The sequence below is a fragment of the Poecilia reticulata genome, linkage group LG12 (assembly GCF_000633615.1).
Source record: "Poecilia reticulata strain Guanapo linkage group LG12, Guppy_female_1.0+MT, whole genome shotgun sequence".
Taxonomy (NCBI): Eukaryota; Metazoa; Chordata; class Actinopteri; order Cyprinodontiformes; family Poeciliidae; genus Poecilia; species Poecilia reticulata.
In genome coordinates, this window is record NC_024342.1 from 12018390 (window position 1) to 12041001 (window position 22612).

Here is a 22612-nt window from a genome sequence, read left to right on the forward strand (position 1 = left end):
GTCACTGTCAATACAGCAGGGCTTTATTACAGCAAGTCTCACGTTATTGGACMCTAATGCAATTCCCCGTATAGGGTTGGACTGGTGAGCGTACAGCTTTGTGGGGGAACTCTATTACTACAATTACTGTAGCTATTCTCACCGACAGACAGACACAGTGATGGTGGTGATCACTCTTCTTTCTGCCCCCTGCGGTGTAACTGGAGAGGTAAAACTTCAGCTTTGTTTGGGTTGACAGTTCTACAGAGTACTAGAGCAGAGTACACTGATTTGTTTTCCTTTTAGCCGTTGCTTACARTGGCTTTATTTTTAGTTGKGTCTGTATAAAGTACATAGTTATAAGCAATTTTCCATGTAGGTAGAAAAAAATTTACTGGTTGTAAAAGGGATCTTACCCAGATTTGGAACTTTTGTGAAAATATCTAATTTAATTTGAAGCATTTCCAAACTTTTAAGTAAAACCTAATTTTATTTTCTAAGATATAAAAAAAATTTGACAGAAATCACTATTAGATACTGTCTGTGGATGGTGAGAATGGCTGTTCCTTCTCTGATTCATTTTGATGCGGTATTACTCAATAATACCAGGATATTAGCGTTTCAATATTTTTAAGACCCTACACACAGTCTTGAGCTATCAGGATTATAACAAAGTTTCCAACAGGCTGCCTCAAACAATACACCTGATATACAACACAGCATCGTCACCAATGTTGATTTTCTATTAAAAGTTAATATGTTTTCAGTTTGCCCTGGGATAGACTGGCGACCTGTCCAGGGTGACCCCGCCTCTCGCCCGAAACGTTAGCTGGAGATAGGCACCAGCAACCCTCCCAACCCCACTAAGGGACAAGGGTGAAAGAAAATGGATGGATGGATGTTTTCAGTTTTTTTTTTTCATCATAAGGAATGTCAAAACTTTTACAATTTTAAGTGGGGATGAAAAAACAGAACATTAATTGAACTAGGGAATTTAGCACCAAAATGATAGCAACTCTTACGATTCAGCCATCCCAGTTCTAAAGTTTTCTGCACCTGTCCTGTGCAGGTTCGTACCCGTGACACAGCTGCACCCATTGGCGCCTTCATGTGGCCCCTCCATTGGTCCATGTGGCTCGGCATCTTCGTCTCCCTCCACGTCACCGCCATCTTCCTCACCCTGTACGAGTGGCACAGCCCCTTTGGAATGACCCCTCGCGGACGCAATCGTGACCGCGTCTTCTCTTTCTCCTCGGCCCTCAACGTCTGTTACGCTATTCTCTTCGGGAGAACAGTGGCCATCAAACCCCCCAAGTGCTGGACTGGTCGCCTGCTGATGAACCTCTGGGCAATCTTTTGCCTCTTCTGTCTGTCCACCTACACTGCTAACTTGGCTGCGGTCATGGTCGGGGAGAAAACCTAYGAGCAGCTGTCAGGGATACATGATCCAAAGGTAAAAGAGAACACCTTAAATAGTTAAGTAGTTGTTTTGTTAGACAAGTCTGGTTTTCCAGGGCTTATATTTCTTTATTTTTGCCAAAGATTATGTTGGAGTATAAACCAGAACACCAAGATGGCTAAAACGAAAAAAATAAATAAATAAATAAATCACTTCAAACTGAAGAATGATAATTTATTTAAGTAAAAATTATCGTAAAGGTGAAATTTTGGTTTCTTTCTTCGCCTCTGCAGTTGCACCATCCCTCTCAGGGATTCCGCTTTGCTACAGTGAGAGAAAGCAGTGCAGAGGACTACGTCAAGAAGAGTTTCCCTGAGATGCATGAGTATATGAGAAGATACAATGTTCCAGCAACACCAGATGGCATACATCATCTAAAGTAAGACAACAGATCGTAAAGAGGGTGTATTACAGTGTATCATGCAGGCACACATAAAAGCCGGATCCATATTCTGATGTCGTCTTTCATAATGTTGACCCAGCTATCTCTTTGTGTCATTTCTGCAAATCTGAATACGATATCGTCTCTGATAAAAGAGGCATGCTCGCCTAAGGAATGTCAACATTTATGAAGGAGGGGGGGGAAGGGGAAAATATTTCAACCCTATCACTGTCATTTCCCACCACAAGCTTGTCTGTTTGTATTCAGTACCCACCCTACTCTTTACCCTGCCACTGCTGTCATCCTAAGCTGCTTCAACATTCAGCTGGCATCCCTGTGGAGCATGGCTGAATATAGTGGGAAAAGGCAGCTGCAACACAGGCCATGGCAAGGACACAATTTACAAGGATGAAAAGAGATTTATTTTTCCACTTATTTATTAATATGTATATGTATATATATTTTGCAGTGTCACAGGACTAATGTCCTCTTTTGAGAATTACAGCTTGTCATCACGTCACAAGTGGGCTGCAGAACGAACCATTGTGTTAAGGTGCAGTCAGCCAGGGATGAGGCATATTACATYGGTGACTTCATTATGCTTTTTTAGAGTTCTAGCATAATACCACTGTCTAGTGTAATAACTGTGAGGAAAAATAACTTTACATCAGCAAAACCCTTCACAGAACAATTAAAAGACGTTTGGAATAAAGGCAAAGGAAGCAGACGTTTGGAAAGAAAACTCAGCCGTACAGGAAGCRTGCAAACTTCCAACAGAAGCATATAATAGGATTCATGCTGGAATGTTTTAGCAAAAGCATATTTCCTCATGAGAAACATTAACTACAGAAAAGCTACTACACCAAGGTTACACGAGGTTGAGTAATAGTATAATCGCATGTTTCTTTTTCAACAGAGAGCTCTTTCATCACTGATTCAAGTGAAAATGACCTTGAGTTGGTTTTAATGACTGATGCGTGTATGGCTATATTAATAGGATAGAAATTTGTTGAAGATTATCTTAATTTAACATAATATAAAAATAAAAATCAATCTTTCAGAATTAATTTGCCAACTYCTGTTTTAATATGTCATATGAATTTAAATGACCACCCAGCCAWATATTCAAAACGTCCTAGCCTGACTGAGTGAGGAGTTCACTTCTGGTGTCCCTCATAGATTCATTTTTGGCCCAGTTTTATTCTCAGTTCTGYACATTATTCAGCTGATAACAAAAGAGCTAAACTGCAAAGCCAAAAAAAACCAAAATAAGCAAAAATAATAATAAAAAAGTTTCTACCAGGTTCTTTTAATCTGACATGTGAGTCTAGTCGAAACACATATATTTTAATATATACATTCTAATTATACACATTTAATAAATATGACCGTCTAACATCATTCGCAGCGCCAATCCTGTGATATTTTTCATGCAGCAACACAAAAACATGTTCTGTCACCAGTTTCCCTTATCCTGAAAAGAGGATGTTTCAGAAAAGGAGACGTGTTTTTCCATCTTGTTTGAAAGTTAGTGGCTTCATTAACAAAAAAAAAAAAAAATTGGATTTAAGATGAAGGCTAAAAGTCTCAATATATTTCAAATCAGTATAATGAGCCGGCAACAGTGAGTTGGGGATAGAGCAGGATTTCAAATGMTGCCCTTGATTAAAAAAATAAAACATGCAATCAAGTTTGAAAAGTCTATTTCATTATTTGATAGTTGAAATTTCTGAAGGCCTGACTGAAGCTTCAACATCTCAACTCATTTTAATGTATTTGTGAAGAATCTAAATAAACTGGTCGAACTTGGAGACAGACATTGATTTTATTGGCCGGTGGTCAACAAAGTTCTGGGGGGAAAAAAATGCAAGGCCACTCCATGAGACCTTTAGGCAATACAAACATTTCTAACAAAKATATTTTAACACTCACCTTCAGCACTGCATATAGAGATAAATTACATTTTGGAAGATTTAAACACAAAAGATCCCTGAGGGGAAAAAAGCTGCTCACATTCAGATAAARGATATTATCCAGAAATCATGTTTTAAATATGAAATATAGCTTTAAAAGTTAGTTAGCCTAAGCTGATGGATATTTTAGTAAATGTGTTAATTTCTTTGACAAAAACCCCCAAAGATAAAAACATCACATGATTTTGAAGACCAGTAATTTACTATATTGCAGCGACGTCTGAAAACCTCGTCYGCAATGTGACATTCCACACTTAGTTTTGATAATGCTTTGCACAACAATACCACACAGTGTTTGCTCTTTAGCCTGAGGAGTGCTTGCACAATTTGTGTCAACACTCTGGTTTAATTAGTACAGCTTGCTGTGGTAGATGAGTGCTGGGACGCGTTGTGTGCACTACAGATGCTTTCCTATCAGTGTAGTTAAGAGGCCATTGTTGTGATTCTTTTGCTGTCAGCTTTCCGCTCTCTGGTGGGTTTGGAGGGGGAAAAAAACARTTTCTTTTTGTTAATTYCTGTCATTACTTTAYTTWAAAAGCTAGCCWCTGACTGTGTATAAAAATATAACCAGRATAGAATACCTATATACATTTTTGTCGTCTTTTCTGTGGAAAAACTGKGTTTAGGTTTTCCAAGAAAAAATCTACTCGGAACATAAAACGATTATGCCAGATCTCGTTCCTCACTTCCYTAATCCCCAYGTTTCTCAGATGAGAGGACTAGAGCTTAAAGYGTTGCAGCGTAAAGTGGACACCCCTGGAAGAAACAGACAAACCATCAGCTGGTGCAAATTCCTTTTAGACAATCAAACCTTGCTTACTTTTGGTGAAACTTTTATAAGATAAGGAACTGTTTAGCTTGCATCATGAGTATGTATTTGTTTCTCRTGTGCTGGTTAAGAACGACTCACAATGACATCTAACACAATTTTACAATGGCTGCTGTGATATAACGTAGAAAGTGCTTGTTGGTATACGTTTCCCATTGCAGCTTGCTGCCTCACATTTGAAATGCTCCTCTGAATAATTCTCATTGGAAGAACAAGATAAACTCTTGCCTCACCTTTCACAGCACAACTAAGACGCACGTAACCGTTAGCCTCCCGGAGCAAAATGTAACTGAAATGCTAATTAGTAGGATAAGGGATGATGGTGACTCCTCTATAGTCCTCTGTCTGTCTTATTGCAGGGCTGACCCACAGAAACTGGATGCGTTCATTATGGATAAAGCCCTGCTGGACTACGAGGTTTCCATAGATGCCGACTGTAAAACACTCACAGTGGGGAAACCTTTTGCCATAGAAGGTAATATCTGAATGYTGTGAGCTTTACAATTGCTTGTTTTTGTTTAGTAAGCAACAGTAATGATAATGAAATCAGAAAATGAGGGTTAGTTGCAACACGTCAGAATTGCACACATCTACAGTGGAGCTCYKCTGTGGATACATATATTTGCAGACTTTTATGTTGAATATAACTCCAAATTATTCTCGAATGATGTTCGTATTTGAGCATTTACTGAAAGAGCGCATATTAAAATATTAGAWAGAAAGAAAATACAGGTTCCCAAAGACACTTTTACCACCAACCAAACCCATTTTGTTTCCAATTAAAAGATGACCTCTTGTCCACTGAGTCATGTCTGCATCCATGCAAGTTGTCAGGATCAGTAAAAAGACAAATCTTACTGCTCATCTTGGGACACAATTTTGATTGTTTTCTGTTGTCAAATCAGTCGAGCAGAGCAAAAGGAAATCCCATTTCATTTCTGACTTTTCCCTAGGTGAATAATTAAAATCACTCTTATTCAAAAAATGAGACATACTATTTATTTAATTTGAATAAATTATGTGTTTGTTATTAACCGACAGACTCATTTTAACTCTTGATATATTGATTTAATTTCATTTCATACCGGTATGGGCTTTAAACAAACAGCAGTTTTCACTTCAAACACTCCTACATTTAACAATATCAATCACTCAACATATGCACAGTAGTTAATCTTTTTGGCTTTCAAAAGCTTACAATCTCCACTGTCCACCGTTAATCTCTGGTCCATTTAGCCATCCTCTTCCTCCCGCTGTGGAAATGTTCCCATGGCGCCTGCTTCCATTACAGGCCACCACAGCCCCAGATTCCAGTGCTGTTGTTAATTACTTAATGCACCCKTAAGCCTTCAGGATACAATTCAAATCAATCAGTGCAACCAGGGTACTTTTGTAATTGGCTGTTGCAGAATTTGTCACACTTTCCCTGGCTTGCTGAGACCCGTGGACGAACACTGAAGTTATTTATGAGTCGTCTCAAAACAAGTGAAACGCATGTTTGCTATATGTTTTACACCTAAAAAAAGTAGAACAATTAACGAGACTGCTTTGTTTCTGTGTCGCCACGGGCAGGATACGGCATAGGCCTCCCTCAGAACTCGCCGCTGACCTCCAACTTCTCGGAGCTTGTTAGTCAGTACAAATCCGATGGGTTCATGGACATGCTGCATGACAAATGGTACAAGGTTGTGCCCTGCGGAAAGCGCAGCTTTGCTGTGACTGAGGTGAGTGTGAAGGTGTTGAGTGAATGGAGTTTATGTGCTGCTGTTTATCTCACACAAACAGCAAAGGAACAATTTAACACTAAGATAAACTTTTCAGGGTGTATAAAATACAATATTGTCACTTTAGTGGCCTTCATATTCGTCAAACTTTTGCACATTTTCTTATGCCACAAGCACAAACTTCAATGTATTGTAATTTGTAGTCATGCACTATTGTGTGTTGATTCATAAAATGTAATTATGCATCATAGCTGTAAATAATTTATAAAATCCAAAATTCATTAATTAAAAAAAAAAAAAACAAGTTAATCAGTGTCACTGTTATGTAAAGAACTCACATTATTTGGAGAACATTAGTGAAGAAGCCGCATCAAGGAATAAGATACACACTAGACAAGTCAGGTATAAAGTTATGTTGAAGCTTTAAATATATTACAGGTTCATTCGGTCGTGGAAAAATGGAAATGTTATGGAACAACACTTGCACAAAGACATAGCTGTCCTGGTAAACTGGCTGCTAAGCAAGGAGAACATTAATCAGCCTGAGGTTTCCCTGAAGGAGCTGCAGAGATCCACAGCTGAGAGGGAGAGAATCTGCTGGCATAGCAACAGTTGGTCATGCACAAATCTCCCTTTTTTTTCTTTTTTTTAAAGTAGAAAGCCATTGCAACATTATAGAGGCTCACCATAAACAATCCAATGGTGTTAAAGCGACTCAGTCAAACCCCAGACCTATATATAATTAAGGATCTATGTCAAATCCTTCACTGCATCCCMCATGTAGAGGCGTATCTATAAAACATAAAAATCACACATTCTTCTCCTTTCTCTTCACAATTGGCCCCTCATTTTGAACATAAATACTCAATTAGACACATTGAGTATTTATTGGTTTTAATATCATTGTGAATACTATTGCAAGCCCCACGAATAAACAGAAATGTTTCCATTCTGGGTCGTTCGACACAGGGGATTTGGTTTGTGGTCTCACCAGCTTTCTGGTCCAACTCTGAAAACCCATTCCTTGCTCTCCACAGCCTCCTTATACAGTAATTGCTCTTCTCTAATTGAGACACTGGCCTCTGACTCTCCTGCTGTCAAACTACCTATGTCCCTCTAAGCAATCAATGCTCCGTGGTCTGTGCTATTTTGCAATTTCCAAGCAGTTATCCATTGTCAACCAGGCCATCTTTCCAACCAGTTACATCGATGTAGTTTTCCAAAATTGCTCCTGACTCGGTGAAAGTGCACACAGGGGAACTTTGTCATTATTTTGTCTGCATGATTGTATGTTTTGAAGTGAATGACGGTCAGCTTTAGTTCTGCTGTTAATGATTTCATCAAATTAATAAAAAAAAAAAAAAAGCCTGTCTGCAAAAGACAGCATAACCTCAATACATATGCAGCCTGAATGTAAATAATTCAGTAGGGTCATATCAGTAGGAGAAATGGTATATTGCCAAAGTGAGCCATTTTCTAGTGCGTAGCCACTGAGATGTGCTGTAGATTCTATCTTGTGTAGCAGACATTTAAATTGCCCCGGGTGCATTTCATTTTTCAGCATCACAACCTAGCCTCCGCAAAGTTGGAGCAGAGACAGCTGCTCGGATAATATGTATTTTTTTCTCCTTTATCTGTCCGTCGCTTGATATCACAACTTTTTCCACACAGGTACCTTGCAGAGATCACATGAGGATACACTGATTGATTCAAAATGGCAGATACATTTTGCAAAATACAGAGTAAAGGTAGATTCTGTGTTACCTGCGTTACCTTTCATACACTAGAAACGAGAGCCTGACAACATCAGCAGGAAATTAATGGGATATAAGCAGGGTGAATTACCGAGCAGCCTGGCGCGGTTTAGTCCTACTCAGCATTTTCTATTTATTTATGTATTGTACATTTTTTTTATTAAGCCTGGAGATTCTAAAACGCTACAAAAAGGGGGGGAAAAAATCTAATGAATCACTCATCCAGCCCTCAGACTCTCCAAAAGAGATTATTCTAGAGCAATAAATTAAATATTATTTAATTAGGAAGGTTTTCAATAAATTTGGAGAAAGCGGATGATGAAAGATGAGTTTAACGCAGGACATTAAAATACAAAGAAATTTGTCTCAAATCTTAATTGAGAAACATGATCACACTATTAGAAATATAAATATATTGTATATATGGAATGCACAGTGATGCATTATGCAATATTATTTTATCCTAAGGAGCAGATTCAGAAAGGTTTGATGAGGTCATCGTTATTTAAAATGATGAATGATGTTACTCCTCCTTGGTATCTTCTCTAACACAACAAGCTTGGTCACAGTTTTTTTTTTTTTTTTTTTGCTAAAACTGCTCTTCTTCTGTCCCAACAACATAAACCCAGGGCTCAATAAATAATTTGCTTTTTGAACAACATTTCCTGAGAGATTTTCTTCCCCAGCAATCACCTACCAGTAATGTCCGTCCTGTCCAACTTTCGCAGAACCGTGGGCTTCCACTCTGCGACGTTTCATCAGAGGTAGCTGGCCAAGTTAACATACTGCAGTGATGAATCTAATCCATCACGTATTTTGGACTTTATAATGTAATCACTGTAGCTGGCCCCATATCACAAGCTACTTCATGCTCAGCAGTAAATAGTTTTCTTACGAGAATGCGAGCAGAGCTGCAGGAACTGCAACAGGTGGTTCATTGTGAAACGTCCAACACCTTAAATGCGGATTGCCAAACATTGAGGTTTGTGATGAAATTGAAATTTCAATAGATTCAGTCTTGTAAGTGGCTCAGACTATATGAGAGCCAATAAGGTAAAACATTAGTGGATGATGGTTCTGTGTAATATTCTTAGTAGAAGTGAATGAGCTTTTTTGTTTTCCTTTATCCTTTTGTTGAATAAGTAAACCAGATTCCATAACAAATTGAAAATTAAGCTTATTTTTATCCAAAATAATGATGAGAGACGAACATAACAAGTAACATCAGTGTCTTATTGTCCTGGACTATCACCAGAAAGTCTTGGATGCTTTGGGCAAAGAGAAAACTGAGAAAGCTTGTAGAGTTGTCGTTTTTTTTTTTTTTTCTTGATAGTTGTCACATTGTATGCCCTTCCTGTAAACTATCAGCTTGCAATTGATATGTGTCTTCATTCTGCTCTGAAGTCTCCTGCTTGGTTCCGTCTTTCACCAACTTCCTTTCTCTACATCTCCCTCTCTTTCTCCAGACACTGCAGATGGGCATAAAGCATTTCTCTGGTCTGTTTGTGATGCTGTGTGTAGGCGTGGCCTTATCTCTCCTGACCACGATAGCGGAACACATTGTGTACAAGCTAGTGATCCCGAGGGTCAAGGAGCCACGCTCCAAATACTGGCTGCACACCAGTCAGGTACCGACTCACTGAACTGAACCAAAAAAAAAGTTAACGGAAACATTAGCGAGACTATTTCACAATTACCAGGAGAAGATTTCTCAGGGTATCTTAGAAAAGGCCTTTGAGAGCAAAACTGCTGTCTGCAAAAGAAAATTAAATTTTAAAGTAGAAAAATTAAGATATAATACTGTTGTGCCTCAGAGGTTTGTTTCGAAAGTAGGCCACTTAATTTCACTGTTAATTATTTAGTTGTGCGTTTGCTTAGCATACATCACACCTTTGTAAGTTCTTTAGGTTTCCAATTAAATAACGTATAATTAAGAATAATTATATAATGCTAACATGCAGTCGTACAGCTGCTACTGTAGTACAACTGACTTGTTTTTTAAAGTGTTTGTTGCTTTTTCTTTACCCTTTTAAATGTATAAAAGCACACAAAAGTTTAACTTTTAGAAGTTTTACTGTTTTTAAAGCTACATATTTGGTTGATGTAGCTGTGTAGGTACTTTTAGACTTCATTGTATTGCTAAGGTCCTTCTTGTTGGAACCTGCAAGAACATATTTATATATTATTTTTTCTTTATATCTTGAAGTTTGAAGACATTAGTCTTTGTGTGTAATCCATCTCTCCATATATGCGTTTTTCACTCAATGAACTGAGTTACTGAAATATTCTAATCTGTTGAACATGCTGTTTGTAAGACAAAACATTTAAGTGTTAAAATTCATAACATGATGTGTTGATTGTTTTCCAGAGATTACACAGAGCCCTTAACTCTGTCTTCATCGATGACAAGCTACCATCTGTTACCAAGCCTGAGAAAAGGTAATGTCCTTGTCTTGCAAACTTTACTTTGTGCAGCTCTATGTCAGTAAAATGAACAATTTAGATGACAATTTTATATTCCTACCAGTTTAGTTTATTTTACCAAGTTGATTTCAGATAACCCCCCTCTACATCGGCATAACTTTGCATAGATTTGGCATAATTATTTGTTTTTACTTCAGTATTTTGTTTTGATTTACATTTGGGCTCATTAAAACTTTAAGCTACATTAGAGAGGTAGATTGTGTTGTGTTTTTTCCTTTCCTTTAAACAAACAAAAAACTGTTTTTTGTCATTTACTATAAATGACGACAACTGCTTTTTACCAAGCAAGGATCCTCTTCCTCTTCCCCACTACTTCTCCTGTTTGAACTTTAAACACCAGACCATAAATGTACTGGAAATGTTACCGAAACCGTTCATGCTAGAAATCACGCTGAACTCTGGAGTGTCATTATGAATAAAATATGGACCATATAATCTCACATTCATTCACACTAAAAATACATGATGGCAGTTCCAGCCGAGAGCCAATTTTCCAAACTTAAATGCCCCATTGGTCAAATTATCAGCCTGCGAATGAGTGACATCAATTAACATCCAAGTGGCAGTTAAGGGACCCATTTTTAATCAGGAACTAAATAGAATGGTCAATCTCTTGGAAGGCAATTATCTGAGGGAGTTGAGAAAATAATCTGATGCTGACGTCAGAGTATTGTTAGAAATAGTGAGAGGAGGTAAGTCAGAAGACTCTCCTCTCTACTAATATTGCTCCTTTTTTAAAGGACTTATATAATTCATGTCTGCCAGTTTTTCCTCTGTTGTAATTTCCTTTTTATTTTTTAAAGTCCTCAGTTAAAGACAACTCCAAATTGTCAAAGTAATTTTATATCAGGGTTAGCCAAGTTATGTTTTGTGTATGGGCTCAGAAATGGCGTTTTTAGATTGTTCACATTTTGGTGTTGATCTAACAAATATAGTATTTTCAAGCAATGTTTTTCATCCCTTATTGTGTCACAGAAAAGGTGAGACTGTACTGACCGCCACAGCGTCCTATCTGATGGTGACCTGTTCAAAGTGCAGCAAAAAAATTAGTCATTAAATTATAAAACCTTTAGAGTTTTATCTGCATATAATTGACTGAATTATGAAAATATGTTACGAGCCAAATTATCAACTAGTCATATCAAAACAGAAGGAAAACATGCTGCTGTGAGCTTATCAAATTTACAAGCTGGTCTTCTTGGAATATTGTAAGCTGGATCAAGATGTGAGTTTAATGACCATAGTAGCCGTGCGTATTTTATGCTTAAAACACACATTGTAAAGTTATGTCTGTTTTACGTGACACATTGTTGGAATGTTTTAGTACTCTAGTTTTTTGGCTCTTTTGAAAACATAAGCTGGGCCAAAAATCTGTCACTGTCAAAAAAAGAAAAACGATGTGCTAATGTCCAGAAGGTCACTGGTGTGTGTATTAAGATGGCCAAAGTTACAATAAAGTGGAAACGACTTAACTGCTGGGTTCCTATATTGGATCCTATATTGGCTAATTGTGTAATTTTAAACAACTTTGATCAGTTGATCAGAAAATCCTTATCGGGGCGTTTGCTTAGTAAACAGATTTAATTTCCAGTGATTCCTCTCTGCACTAAAAGTTCAACTTCTCTGTATATTTCACATCCATCTCTGCTTAGAACAGCAGGGGACACTCAGGTGGAGAGCACAAAGTGGGGATTAAATATACATAATAATTACGGAGACAAGTCGATGTGAAGGATGCCTATGGTAATGAGAACAGACCTCCTACCCTTGCAGACCTACCTCATTCAATCAAACTCCTTCGCGTCATACCTCCATGCTGTCTGAAAGTCAGGAATTATTACTATCTCATTAGCCACATCTCAGAAACCTGCTGCTGTGTGGAATGTCTGAGCTGCAAGCACTGCACTGCACTTTGGTGGGTCTCGCATTTATTGTACAGGAATGCAAACAGTAAAATAATCCAATTTTTTTTCCTTACAGCATTAAGTCTGAAAGTATCAGTTTATAATCCTGTTCAGGCGCAGAGCTGTTAGTCTGTGTGGAAGATACGATATGACCAGCAAAGAGCAAAAATGGTTAGAATTTAATTGGCTGTGATCAGTGCTCTTGATTAAACTACAACCTATTAAATTTCATAAGTATACCAACAAGAATGTCAAGAAAAAAGAAATCATCAGAGACTTGTCGGTCTGAGTTTGGAGAAATGTCTGCAGAAGGTTAAAATATTCTCAGATGACCAATTAAAACTGTTTTCAGAATCAAGCTGGAAACACACACCGCAAGGACAAAATGAAATAATGAAATGAAATTATGGGTGATTCCAGTTGATCTTTAAAATCCATATTTCGTGCTCGTCATGAAACACTGAGCCGAAAGTAGGAAACTGAGCCCGCAGACAGTTTAAATGGATAGAAGGTAAACATTATTGATGAAAATGCTAACAAAAAGGTGGGCAGGTGAAATAAGAAGCAATAAGAAAAGCAGCTTGAAAGCAAAAGACTCAACTGAGTAAAGAGAACATTGGGATTTTCAGAACTTATCAACCTGGCGATGCAAAACAAATAAAGGTAAGAAACAAGAAGTCATTTGGGGAGCGATGCGAGATCAGTCTAAGCAGACGACTCTCTGTGGGGGCCGAGGATAATGAGGAACAGGTGGTTTTACCCAATCGATCACACAAAGGGAAACACAATATGAGAGACATCTGAGGCGAGGTTTCCCTTGATCCAAAACAAGAATTAACTAAATTGAGATCAAAATCCCCTTTCGGTAAAAGACCAACTCACATTGCAACCACTCTATAATCATTTAAACTGATTTTAGATCTTAGCTAACTGGTTGTAGTCTGCACTGGGGACACACACGCACGCGCGCGCACACACACACACACACACACACACACACACACACCCACACACACACACACACACACACAGGCTAGTTTCACAGATTTAGCAGGCTGTGTAGTTTGAAACTAAAATAGATTTTTATTACTCATCACAGAACAAAGGAATACGCCAATTACCCGCCAGCAATAAAAAAAAAGGCCTTATTAATAAATTGAGACTTTCCGATATGGTGAGCAGGTCGTTTGGTATCTTGTGGAAAACACCAGCAGGTTCATAATGCTGCAGATTTAATTTCAAATGATCCATCAAGTGTCGGCTTAAGTTGTATCTGGATTGACAGATGGGGGGAAATATTATTCACTGGCGAATTATTGGCATGTGTTAAGGAAAACTACTGCATGCTGGTAAATATGAATAAACAGGATGGGAGGTCATCCTTGTTTCATAAAATTCCATTATAAATGTGAGACTTTATATATATATATATATATAAAACAAGAATTAACTAAATTAATTAGAAGAGTTGGTATGGTGTTATATGAAATATTTTTGGATTATGTGTAGGAGCATGGGGGAAAAAATGAAAATACTTACAAGACTCAATACTTGACCCCTTGAACTGGATGTCCTAGAAATGTCTACAAATGCAAATGTAACCCTCCCCTAAGCATATTTCTGTATAAAATAGAAGAATATAAATTAGGAATGTGCTATTCATGTCAAGGTAAAAACAGCTAAACATGTTGATGTCTGGAACGGGTGAGCAGAAGATTACAGGTCTCCTTTCTTGAAAGTGAAGTAGATGCTAATTGTGATGCATCAACCTAAGATTTTTATTTATTTTTTTTGTGTGGACAATTTCCAATTTCTGATTGATTCCCTTTGATTCCCAAAACCATTGTAGCCAAATTTTAGTTTCCATGAAAAATTATATTTCTTTCTTTTCTTTTTTTAGCATGCCACAAAACAGAAGAGCATTATTTTGTGAAAGAATAATATGTTCTATGATGAGTTTTGAAAATCAAAAACTAATGCATCTATCTTGATATTTAAGAGAGGGGCAGTAGCAGAGGTGTGTGTGTGAGAAGAAAGAAGGAGTCTACATGTCAGAACTGCAGTCAAACAGGGATTCACTATTATTTTAAAGCAAACACAACAAAACTTCTTAACTTTCAAAATCTTACATTAACAATTAGCACAACTGGCACAGTTAGCCATAAAGCTCTGACTCTGTGTGTATTCTGTCGAGGATCCTTCAAGACTCTTATCTTAACTCCGAGATTTCTTAAAGACTTTCAGCATTTCCCACATGTCTCAAGGTAGATAAAGCTTGAAAGCTCCGACGGATAAAACAGAWCTTTGCTTTAGTACGTACTTTCAGCCTTTACGTTATCTGATAAAGTTTCACTCCCTGTTAGCAGCCTGAATTAACTGCTAAAAATGTTGCTAAAGAAACATGGAAGAAGCAGTTTGCTTCTTCAATGGAGGTCTCTGATGCTGAAGAAAAGAGAACTTTAAAGTCCACTTCCCTCAATGATAACTTCCTCTCCAAAGAGTATAATCGTTAGCTCGGCTAATTTAGAGTTTGCAAAAATATGCTAAATTTCTTGCATCTCTATTCCTAAAATGGATTGTATGCAGATTGTTTTATGAAAAAACTGTCTACACTGCAACACAAAACATTTAGTACATTTCGGTTGTTGTAGCTGTTCTCTAAAAGTTTATATTTTTTAAATAAAAAATTGTATTTATGGATAAAAAAATATGTGTATGTATACATGGTATACATCTCTAGACCACTGCATTGAACCCCATTGAAAACCTCATGGTTATTCCACCAAATTTAGATTTTTTAACTCTTYCTGAGTTAAACCATTGGTGTTGTTTATAAATGAATGTGAACTTGTTTTCTTTTTCATTATTTAAAGTCTGAAATCACTGCATCTTTTTCGTTATTTTGACCATCCCTCATTTTCTTTAAATAAATACCTTTTTTTTTTTGCTTGGAATTTCAGAATCAGTAGTTGATATAATAAAAGAACAATGTTCATTTTGCTCAGACATATATCAGTTTATCAGAGAAACTGACAACTTTAAGCGGTCTCTTAATTTTTTTCAGAGCTGTATGTATTCATGAAAGGAGGGGGGAAAAAGCAGAAATTAGTTTAAAACCTAAATAAAAATGTACGTTTTAACCCATAGGTGAATGTTGTGGAGGTTTACCTATGAGGAAACTATTAGTTATTATTAATTATTATTATTATTATTATTATTATTAAATTAATTCAGTTAAAAAAAAAGAAACCACTGATGGGAATGCGATGCAGTACTCTAAAGCCTCCTGAAACTGGTGAGGTTATTATATGACCTGGTTATTATATGACCTGGAGCTTACGAGATCTGATAAAGTTTTATCCTCATCTCAAAAACGTCCTCTCTTTCTCCACTGCCATGCCGTGAGYACAGGTCAATAGGCGGAAATATCATTTTAAGATGAAACTCTTCTTATGTTCTTATATTCAGATATGTCATCTGTAAGCTTTGATGTTAGGAGTATCTCATTAGATTCTTCTTGTCACTTTTTTTTCCTCTGGTAAAAATAGCTTTTGATTTCGAGAGCTCTTCAGCAAAGCTCAAGCTCAGGCAGATTTGGCCGAATCACTTTAACACCTCTGAGAAATTAAAATAAATCGCCTCCAAAGAAACACAACATATGCTTTAAATCACAACAGTCTGACACATAGTAGACAGATTATAACACTCTATTGGTGCACTTTCTATTTCCTAATCTATGAATAGATTGTGTGATGATAACTTAGGGTAAGAATTGTTTTTGGTTTAGCATTTTCCCCTCTGACTTGACAAAAATCCATCAAAAATAAAAATCTAATGTTAAATTTTAACCCTGAYTCTYCATTACACATGAGCGTAATTGAAGCTATAAATGCTGATGTTTCGTGAGGAGACTCAAATGTTTGTCAGAGGACATTACTGCATAAAGAGCATCATGAAAAGCAAGAAACGCGTCAGCTCAGGTAAAAGTTTCTGGAAAAGAGTAAAGCAGGGTTAGGTTAGAAAATAAGAGCTTCGGTTTTCATCTGGAACGAGGGTAGTGCTAAAAAGAGTCTTATTTTAGGCTGCTAAAGCTAAAAGACTGAAACAGAGGTTAGCCTTTAAGCAGAAAACAGACCAATTACAATAGAATAGCTTCATTTGGATCAAAACATGACATCAAATCATCTTGGGATTAAAAAGAACGCAGGTCAAGTCTAGATCTAAATTCAACTGATAATCAGCAGCCGCGCTTGAAAACTGATGCTCGCATACACGCTGCATCAAATCTCACTGAGCRTGAAATGGCAAAGGAAGATGATCAAAGTTTCAGTCTCAGGAAGTGCAAAGCTGCTAGATTCACACTCCAAAGACTTAGAGCTGAACGGTGGTTCTACACAGTGAGGCTGAACACAAACACATGAAATATTTTGGGGTTTTCTCAACATTTTAAAACCCCAAAAAATAGTTTAATAGTTAATAATTGTTAATAGTTTATGCCTATAAACATATGACAAAATGTGGAAAATGTCAATGAGTATGAATACCTTTGCTGAGCACTATTCATTAGATTATGTGTCAGTCTTCTTTCCTCCTTATGTGCATCGTGAAGAAAATATTGTTTTTGCGCAAAAGTCCAAGAAGCCTTTTTCAATCTAAAAAAAATGTTTCAGCCCGGCAACAGTTTTTCATAAAGCCGGTTGGCCTCAAACTCCTGGGAAATACAATCCAAATTTGTTTTTTGTTGTGGCTCCAAATTACCCTTCATAAATCATGATTATGAGGAATAAAGAAGATGAAAAGGAGAAATAAACAGGCTGTAAAATGGACACTGATTAAAGGATTTTGAATGTTCACATCACTCCTGAGATAAAAAAAAAGAGGTAAAAAAAAAACAAGGAGAGGGGAACGGCAAAGTGACGCATGCTTCCACTAAAAGTTGGCAGCACTGTCAAACTAAAGCTCTCCTAAGCATTGTGGTTTTAACTTCACGGTAAAAAATTGAAGCTCCAGGTTGGCTTGCAAAGGATTGTTAGGCTCACTGCTGGCACATAAAGTCTGTATTAAAGCTTTTAAAAATGGATGTTTAACAAAATCCTCTTTGTTAACATCTAAGCATATTTTTATTTCTATGAAATGAATAGGTTATCACTGATTTGTTCCAAAAAGAAGAGATTGCTGTATTTACAAACTCAACAGTAAAGCAAAGTCAATAATGAAAACAGTGAATGATTTAGACAGACATGCTGGCGTGGAACAACAATGGGTGGAACTCCTAGGCTAAAGCCAGCATGCCTTCTCTTCTGATACGACTCACTGATGATATCTCTTCCAACGTTGTTCAGTGTAATTCAGTAAAGTGTGGACAAAACTTCCAAACAAAGCTATTCTCTGGCTTTATAAACTACAAACAAATGAGTGACATAATTGCAAGTAGCACACGAACAGGAAGTATGATGGTAGCGTTTCATCAGGGACCAGTTTAGAGGGGATTTGTGGATTTTAACTATACTGCTGTGGTCCCTAAACCTTGCAAGTACAGTTTTTCCACTGTAGTCGTCAGTTTTGAGTATAAATGAATTTTGCACATATCACAATTATTTTTTTTTTTTATAGAAGAGCATCCAAAATCATTCATCTTATTCACAGCAAGAAATATAGCAGCACAATCAAATCTCCGAATAAGTAATATTCAGCTTCACCAAACAGTTTATTACAACACAAATTATTTCAGAAAATATTCAGGCTGGTATGGAAGAATGCGAGAATAAGTACCTCACGAATGATKTCCAGATGTTGTCCAGAACTTCATGTGTCACTTCAGTATCTTGCAGTATAATTTCACATGGCAATTATTTTATGTGCCACGACTCCTAAGTTCAGGCAAAATAAAAAATAAAAAAAGCATGTTCTCTGTGTTTGAACCAGTCAGCTTTTTTCTAAGATTACTTATTCCTACCAGCATGTTGCATTAAAATGATTCACACTTCACCCACCTTGGCATATAGATTTCTTTCTTGACATTTCACTTTTCCCTCTGCCTCATCCCAGGTGCAACGAAGGAAACAACCAGTCAGCATCTTGGAATCCTGCAGGATCCTCCCACTGCAACCGGCGAAGGTTTCTTCCCCAAGATATTCAGAATGACCTGGAACATCCATCCTCCCAGGACCTTCCACCGCCACCTCCACCTTCTCCCCGCCCTCATCCTCACACTCTACCCTTGCTGGAGAAACACATGCCCATAGTGACCACATCCAACGGCCGCTCCGACCTGTTAGGACGTGTTTTGGGCCAAGGACAAGAAGGATCTGGACAGACTACAACGCAGTGCTGCAGCTTAGGAGTGGGTGACGGTACTCTTGGCCAAGTTGGTCGAAATCCACTGGTGCAAGAACTGTCAGAACTGGAGGGTCAAATCACTGCGATCAAGCTGCAGCTACAGTCAGCAATGAGAAGGAAGAGAGAGCTTGAACGGTACCAAACAGAAAACCAGCAAACAAACCAGACTTCACCAAGTCAGCCCTCAACACACCAGTCCAACCAGTTCTGTCAGTATACCCAGTCCCACAGGCAGACTAACCAACACACAAACACACTCCCAGACTTCTGAAGCCTGCCTTTCCTTGTTTTGTCTAGAAAAACCTTAAAAAAAAATCAACCTGGAAACACAACTCCACAAAATCTTTTGGATAGGGAACCCTGCCAAATGTCTGGAAATTATATATATATATATATATATAAAAAAAAAAGATTTATCTTACTAAGGTCCTCATTTAGACACAGGAATTTATCTAAATGTTGACCCGAAATCTTCACTGTGGGTCCCATCTTGCTATTTGAATCCTGCTGGGACCTTTTCTGACCTCCGGGAGGTGAGACCTGAGTAGAAGAAGCAGTAGTAGTGGACAAGAGTGAAAGAGGGATCCTGAACCCCACAAGCCTGTCAGCGAGGAGCCGTGTTTCTCCGTCCTCTYCGCCTCCATTTCATTCTTCTCAGATTCCTTCAGCTTCTTTTCTTCCACGTTCCTTTCATGCAGAATACATCCTTTTGTCCCTGAAATATCTCACCTCTGAGATAAGCCCAATCTCTTCAGAGGTATGATTTGCTTGCCRTGACGTTAAGCTTTGMTGATTGATACGATGACTCTTAAGCTTAATGAACTATTTCACCAGAGTTTGTTCAGGGTCTTATTATGACCCGTAGATGAACCCAGCCAGACGAGTCTTTATGATTGTGTGTCTTGCACAGACTTTGCATCTTTCCGGCATACAACCCATTAGGGATTTGTAGACATCCTTCAATGGCTTAATGTCTCAGATCTTTGGCAATGCATACTGTGGCAATGGAGTTTTCTTGAATAAGTCTTCTGAACATCAGCAGACTTTCTGTGTAAGACACTATGGAAAGATACTGCATAAAGCATTCACAAGACACTATCATAAAGAAGAACTGGTTGGCRCCTAAGCAGGGGATTTGATGACAATTCACAACAGTAATTATGAATCACTGTATAATGTTGGTCCTGTACTTCACTGATGCACTCCCGGTTTATTGAAGTCATTATTTAACATGTCAGAGCCAAATTTGTGGGCTACCAAGAGACAGGGATGAACTATTTTGCCTGAGAGCATTCTGGTGCTCTTGTACTACCGTTGCCATAAAAACACGGATTACTACTCAAATCTTGGTGACAACCAATCACTAAATGAAATATTCTCTTTTTAATTGTTAACMACTGTTCTGGCTTTGACATGTTACTTAATGCAAAGAACATTTACAACCAAACACAGCAGAGCAGTTGCCAAGTGATTAAGTTCATGCACTTTTCTTTGTTATGGGTTGGACATGATCCATTATTAAAAATGCATCTCTCTTCTTTGCACAAATTGTTTTTATTTTAATATATATATTATTTTGTTTTAGTTTGAAGTGACTTGGATGAAAATTACCTCCTCGTCCATGGTTCTCAACCAGAAYAGGCTGGACTTCTGCCTTCAGGTCAGGGGTCAATCTTTGCCCCAAGCATAGAACTTTAAGTATCTTAGCACCATGTTAGTGTGTGATGGCAAGACTAAGTGAGAAATGGATAGAAGAATTGTGGCCTCATTTGMAGTGAAGCAAGCAACTTCCAATCCTTAACTACGGTCCATAGGATGACGGGACTAAGATGATGTGAAGAATAATACCATCTATCCATCCATTTTCTTCYGCTTATCCGGGGTCGGGTCACGGGGGCAGCAGCTTCAGAAGGGAGGCCCAGACTTCCCTCTCCCCAGCCACTTCTTCCAGCTCCTCCGGAGGAATCCCAAGGCGTTCCCAGGCCAGCCGAAAGACAAAGTCCCTCCAGCGTGTCCTGGGTCTTCCCCGAGGCCTCCTCCCGGTGGGACGTGCCCGGAGCACCTCACAAGGGAGGCGTCCAGGAGGCATCCTTACCAGCTGCCCGAGCCACCTCARCTGGCTCCTCTCAACATGGAGGAGCAGCGGCTCTACTCTGAGTCCCTCCCGGATGACTGAGCTTCTCACCCTATCTCTAAGGGAGAGCCCAGCCACCCTGCGGAGGAAACCCATTTCGGTCGCTTGTGTCCGTGATCTCGTTCTTTCGGTCATGACCCAAAGCTCATGACCATAGATGAGGGTGGGAACGTAGATCGACCGGTAAATCGAGAGCTTCGCTTTTTGACTCAGCTCTCTCTACACCACGACGGACCGACGGATCCCAGGGAATATTTGAGTGGAATCACTGGTTTTCCAAAATGAGCTGCAGTTTGAGCATCAAATCAGGATTATTGGGAAATCCTGATTTCCTGGGGAAGCAGCAAAGCACCTCACTTTGCTGCTTTCCCAGGCACCTGTGGGTCTGCTCACAGGAGCCTGGAGCAGACCCACAACTTGTGAGGAACTGTGCAAGTATATCCCTTCTGGCTTAGGAATGCCTTGGGGTCCCCCATATTATGCTGAAAAGTAGCTCTGGTTACAGAAATGTCTGAGTTTCTCTTCTTGGTCTGTCACCCCTGAAAACCAATCTTAGATAAGCTGAAGACAATGCATGGGTGGATTTTTTTTTTTCTGTCTAAAAAGTCCAGGTCTTTTTTTAGGCTAAAGGACAGAACTAGAGAACTAGATATTTTATTCTAAAAAAACAAAATACAAAATCTGAGCTATGAACATAATTTAACTTCAATTCACACTTCATAAGCAAATAACGGAGATCGTCTGAAATCACTACTCCAAACTTTGCTTCCATCCCTAAAACAACGTTTGGCTTGAACATTCTTCTCCACTCACACTGCAAGGGGATGTTAGTTTGGACAAGTAGGCATATTCCCCAAGCGCCGACAATTAAATTTTCTCAGATCATCGTATGGTCAAAAACTGCTGTGTGTACAAGCAAACACACACACAAACAAACACAAAGAGCTCCTATCTATTTAGCCAGTGTGTCTGCAGGGTAAGCGCAGGCTGTCACAGCTGAAATGAATACCTGACAGAGCAAAAGAGAAAGTGCACTCGYTGAGCYGTCAGCTTTCTTTGTGCCTCTGTGTGTGTATTTCTTGCTAGGCGGTGACATAAACATCCCTGAAGTCGATGCGGTAATAACAGGATGAATCTGCTGAAGAACTCAATAAGAAACCTAGTTTGAGCGTATCCGTGTGCATCCTAATCACTTGTCTGGGCAACATGTGCAGTTTTGCAAGTGGGTGGACCAACAGTTGCTGGACAGGGTATTAAAATAGGTGCAGGTGACTAGAAGAAACTAACTTGAATGTTCATTATTCTCCCTGACAAACAAAAATGTCAATATTCTTGTTTCAGACGGTACTTTTTCACAATTTCACGCAGCATCGTGACTGTTTCAACGCCTTTAGTATTTTGGTCAGTGGCAAACTATTTCTAGTAGGTGTGATAGCAGTATTCTGTAGTTTCAAAATACAAATGCAGACCTACGTTTTTCAAAAACAGAATTTTCAAATATATTACTAATACTAATAAGTCATACTTTTCAATTTGGGATGTCAGAAAATGGCATGAAAAATTTTGATTTTTAGTCGTAACGTGACAAAATGATGAAAGGTTCAAATGGCGTGAGCACTTTTGTGAGGAAGTGTACCTGACAAAATGCAAA

The 22612-nt window shown here is 38.3% G+C and overlaps 1 protein-coding gene across 1 annotated transcript in view; it reads left to right on the forward strand.

The window, feature by feature from the left end:
- Positions 1 to 20364, forward strand: part of grin3a (glutamate receptor, ionotropic, N-methyl-D-aspartate 3A) — a 50298-nt gene extending 29934 nt beyond the window's left edge. Inside the window, exons 4-10 of the mRNA XM_008423867.2 lie at positions 1049 to 1432; positions 1672 to 1817; positions 4982 to 5097; positions 6195 to 6346; positions 9567 to 9728; positions 10469 to 10539; positions 18537 to 20364. Coding sequence (XP_008422089.1) covers positions 1049 to 1432; positions 1672 to 1817; positions 4982 to 5097; positions 6195 to 6346; positions 9567 to 9728; positions 10469 to 10539; positions 18537 to 19098 — 1593 coding nt within the window. The 3' untranslated portion in view covers positions 19099 to 20364. The remainder of the gene's footprint in view (positions 1 to 1048; positions 1433 to 1671; positions 1818 to 4981; positions 5098 to 6194; positions 6347 to 9566; positions 9729 to 10468; positions 10540 to 18536) is intronic.
- The last annotated feature ends 2248 nt before the right edge of the window (positions 20365 to 22612 follow it).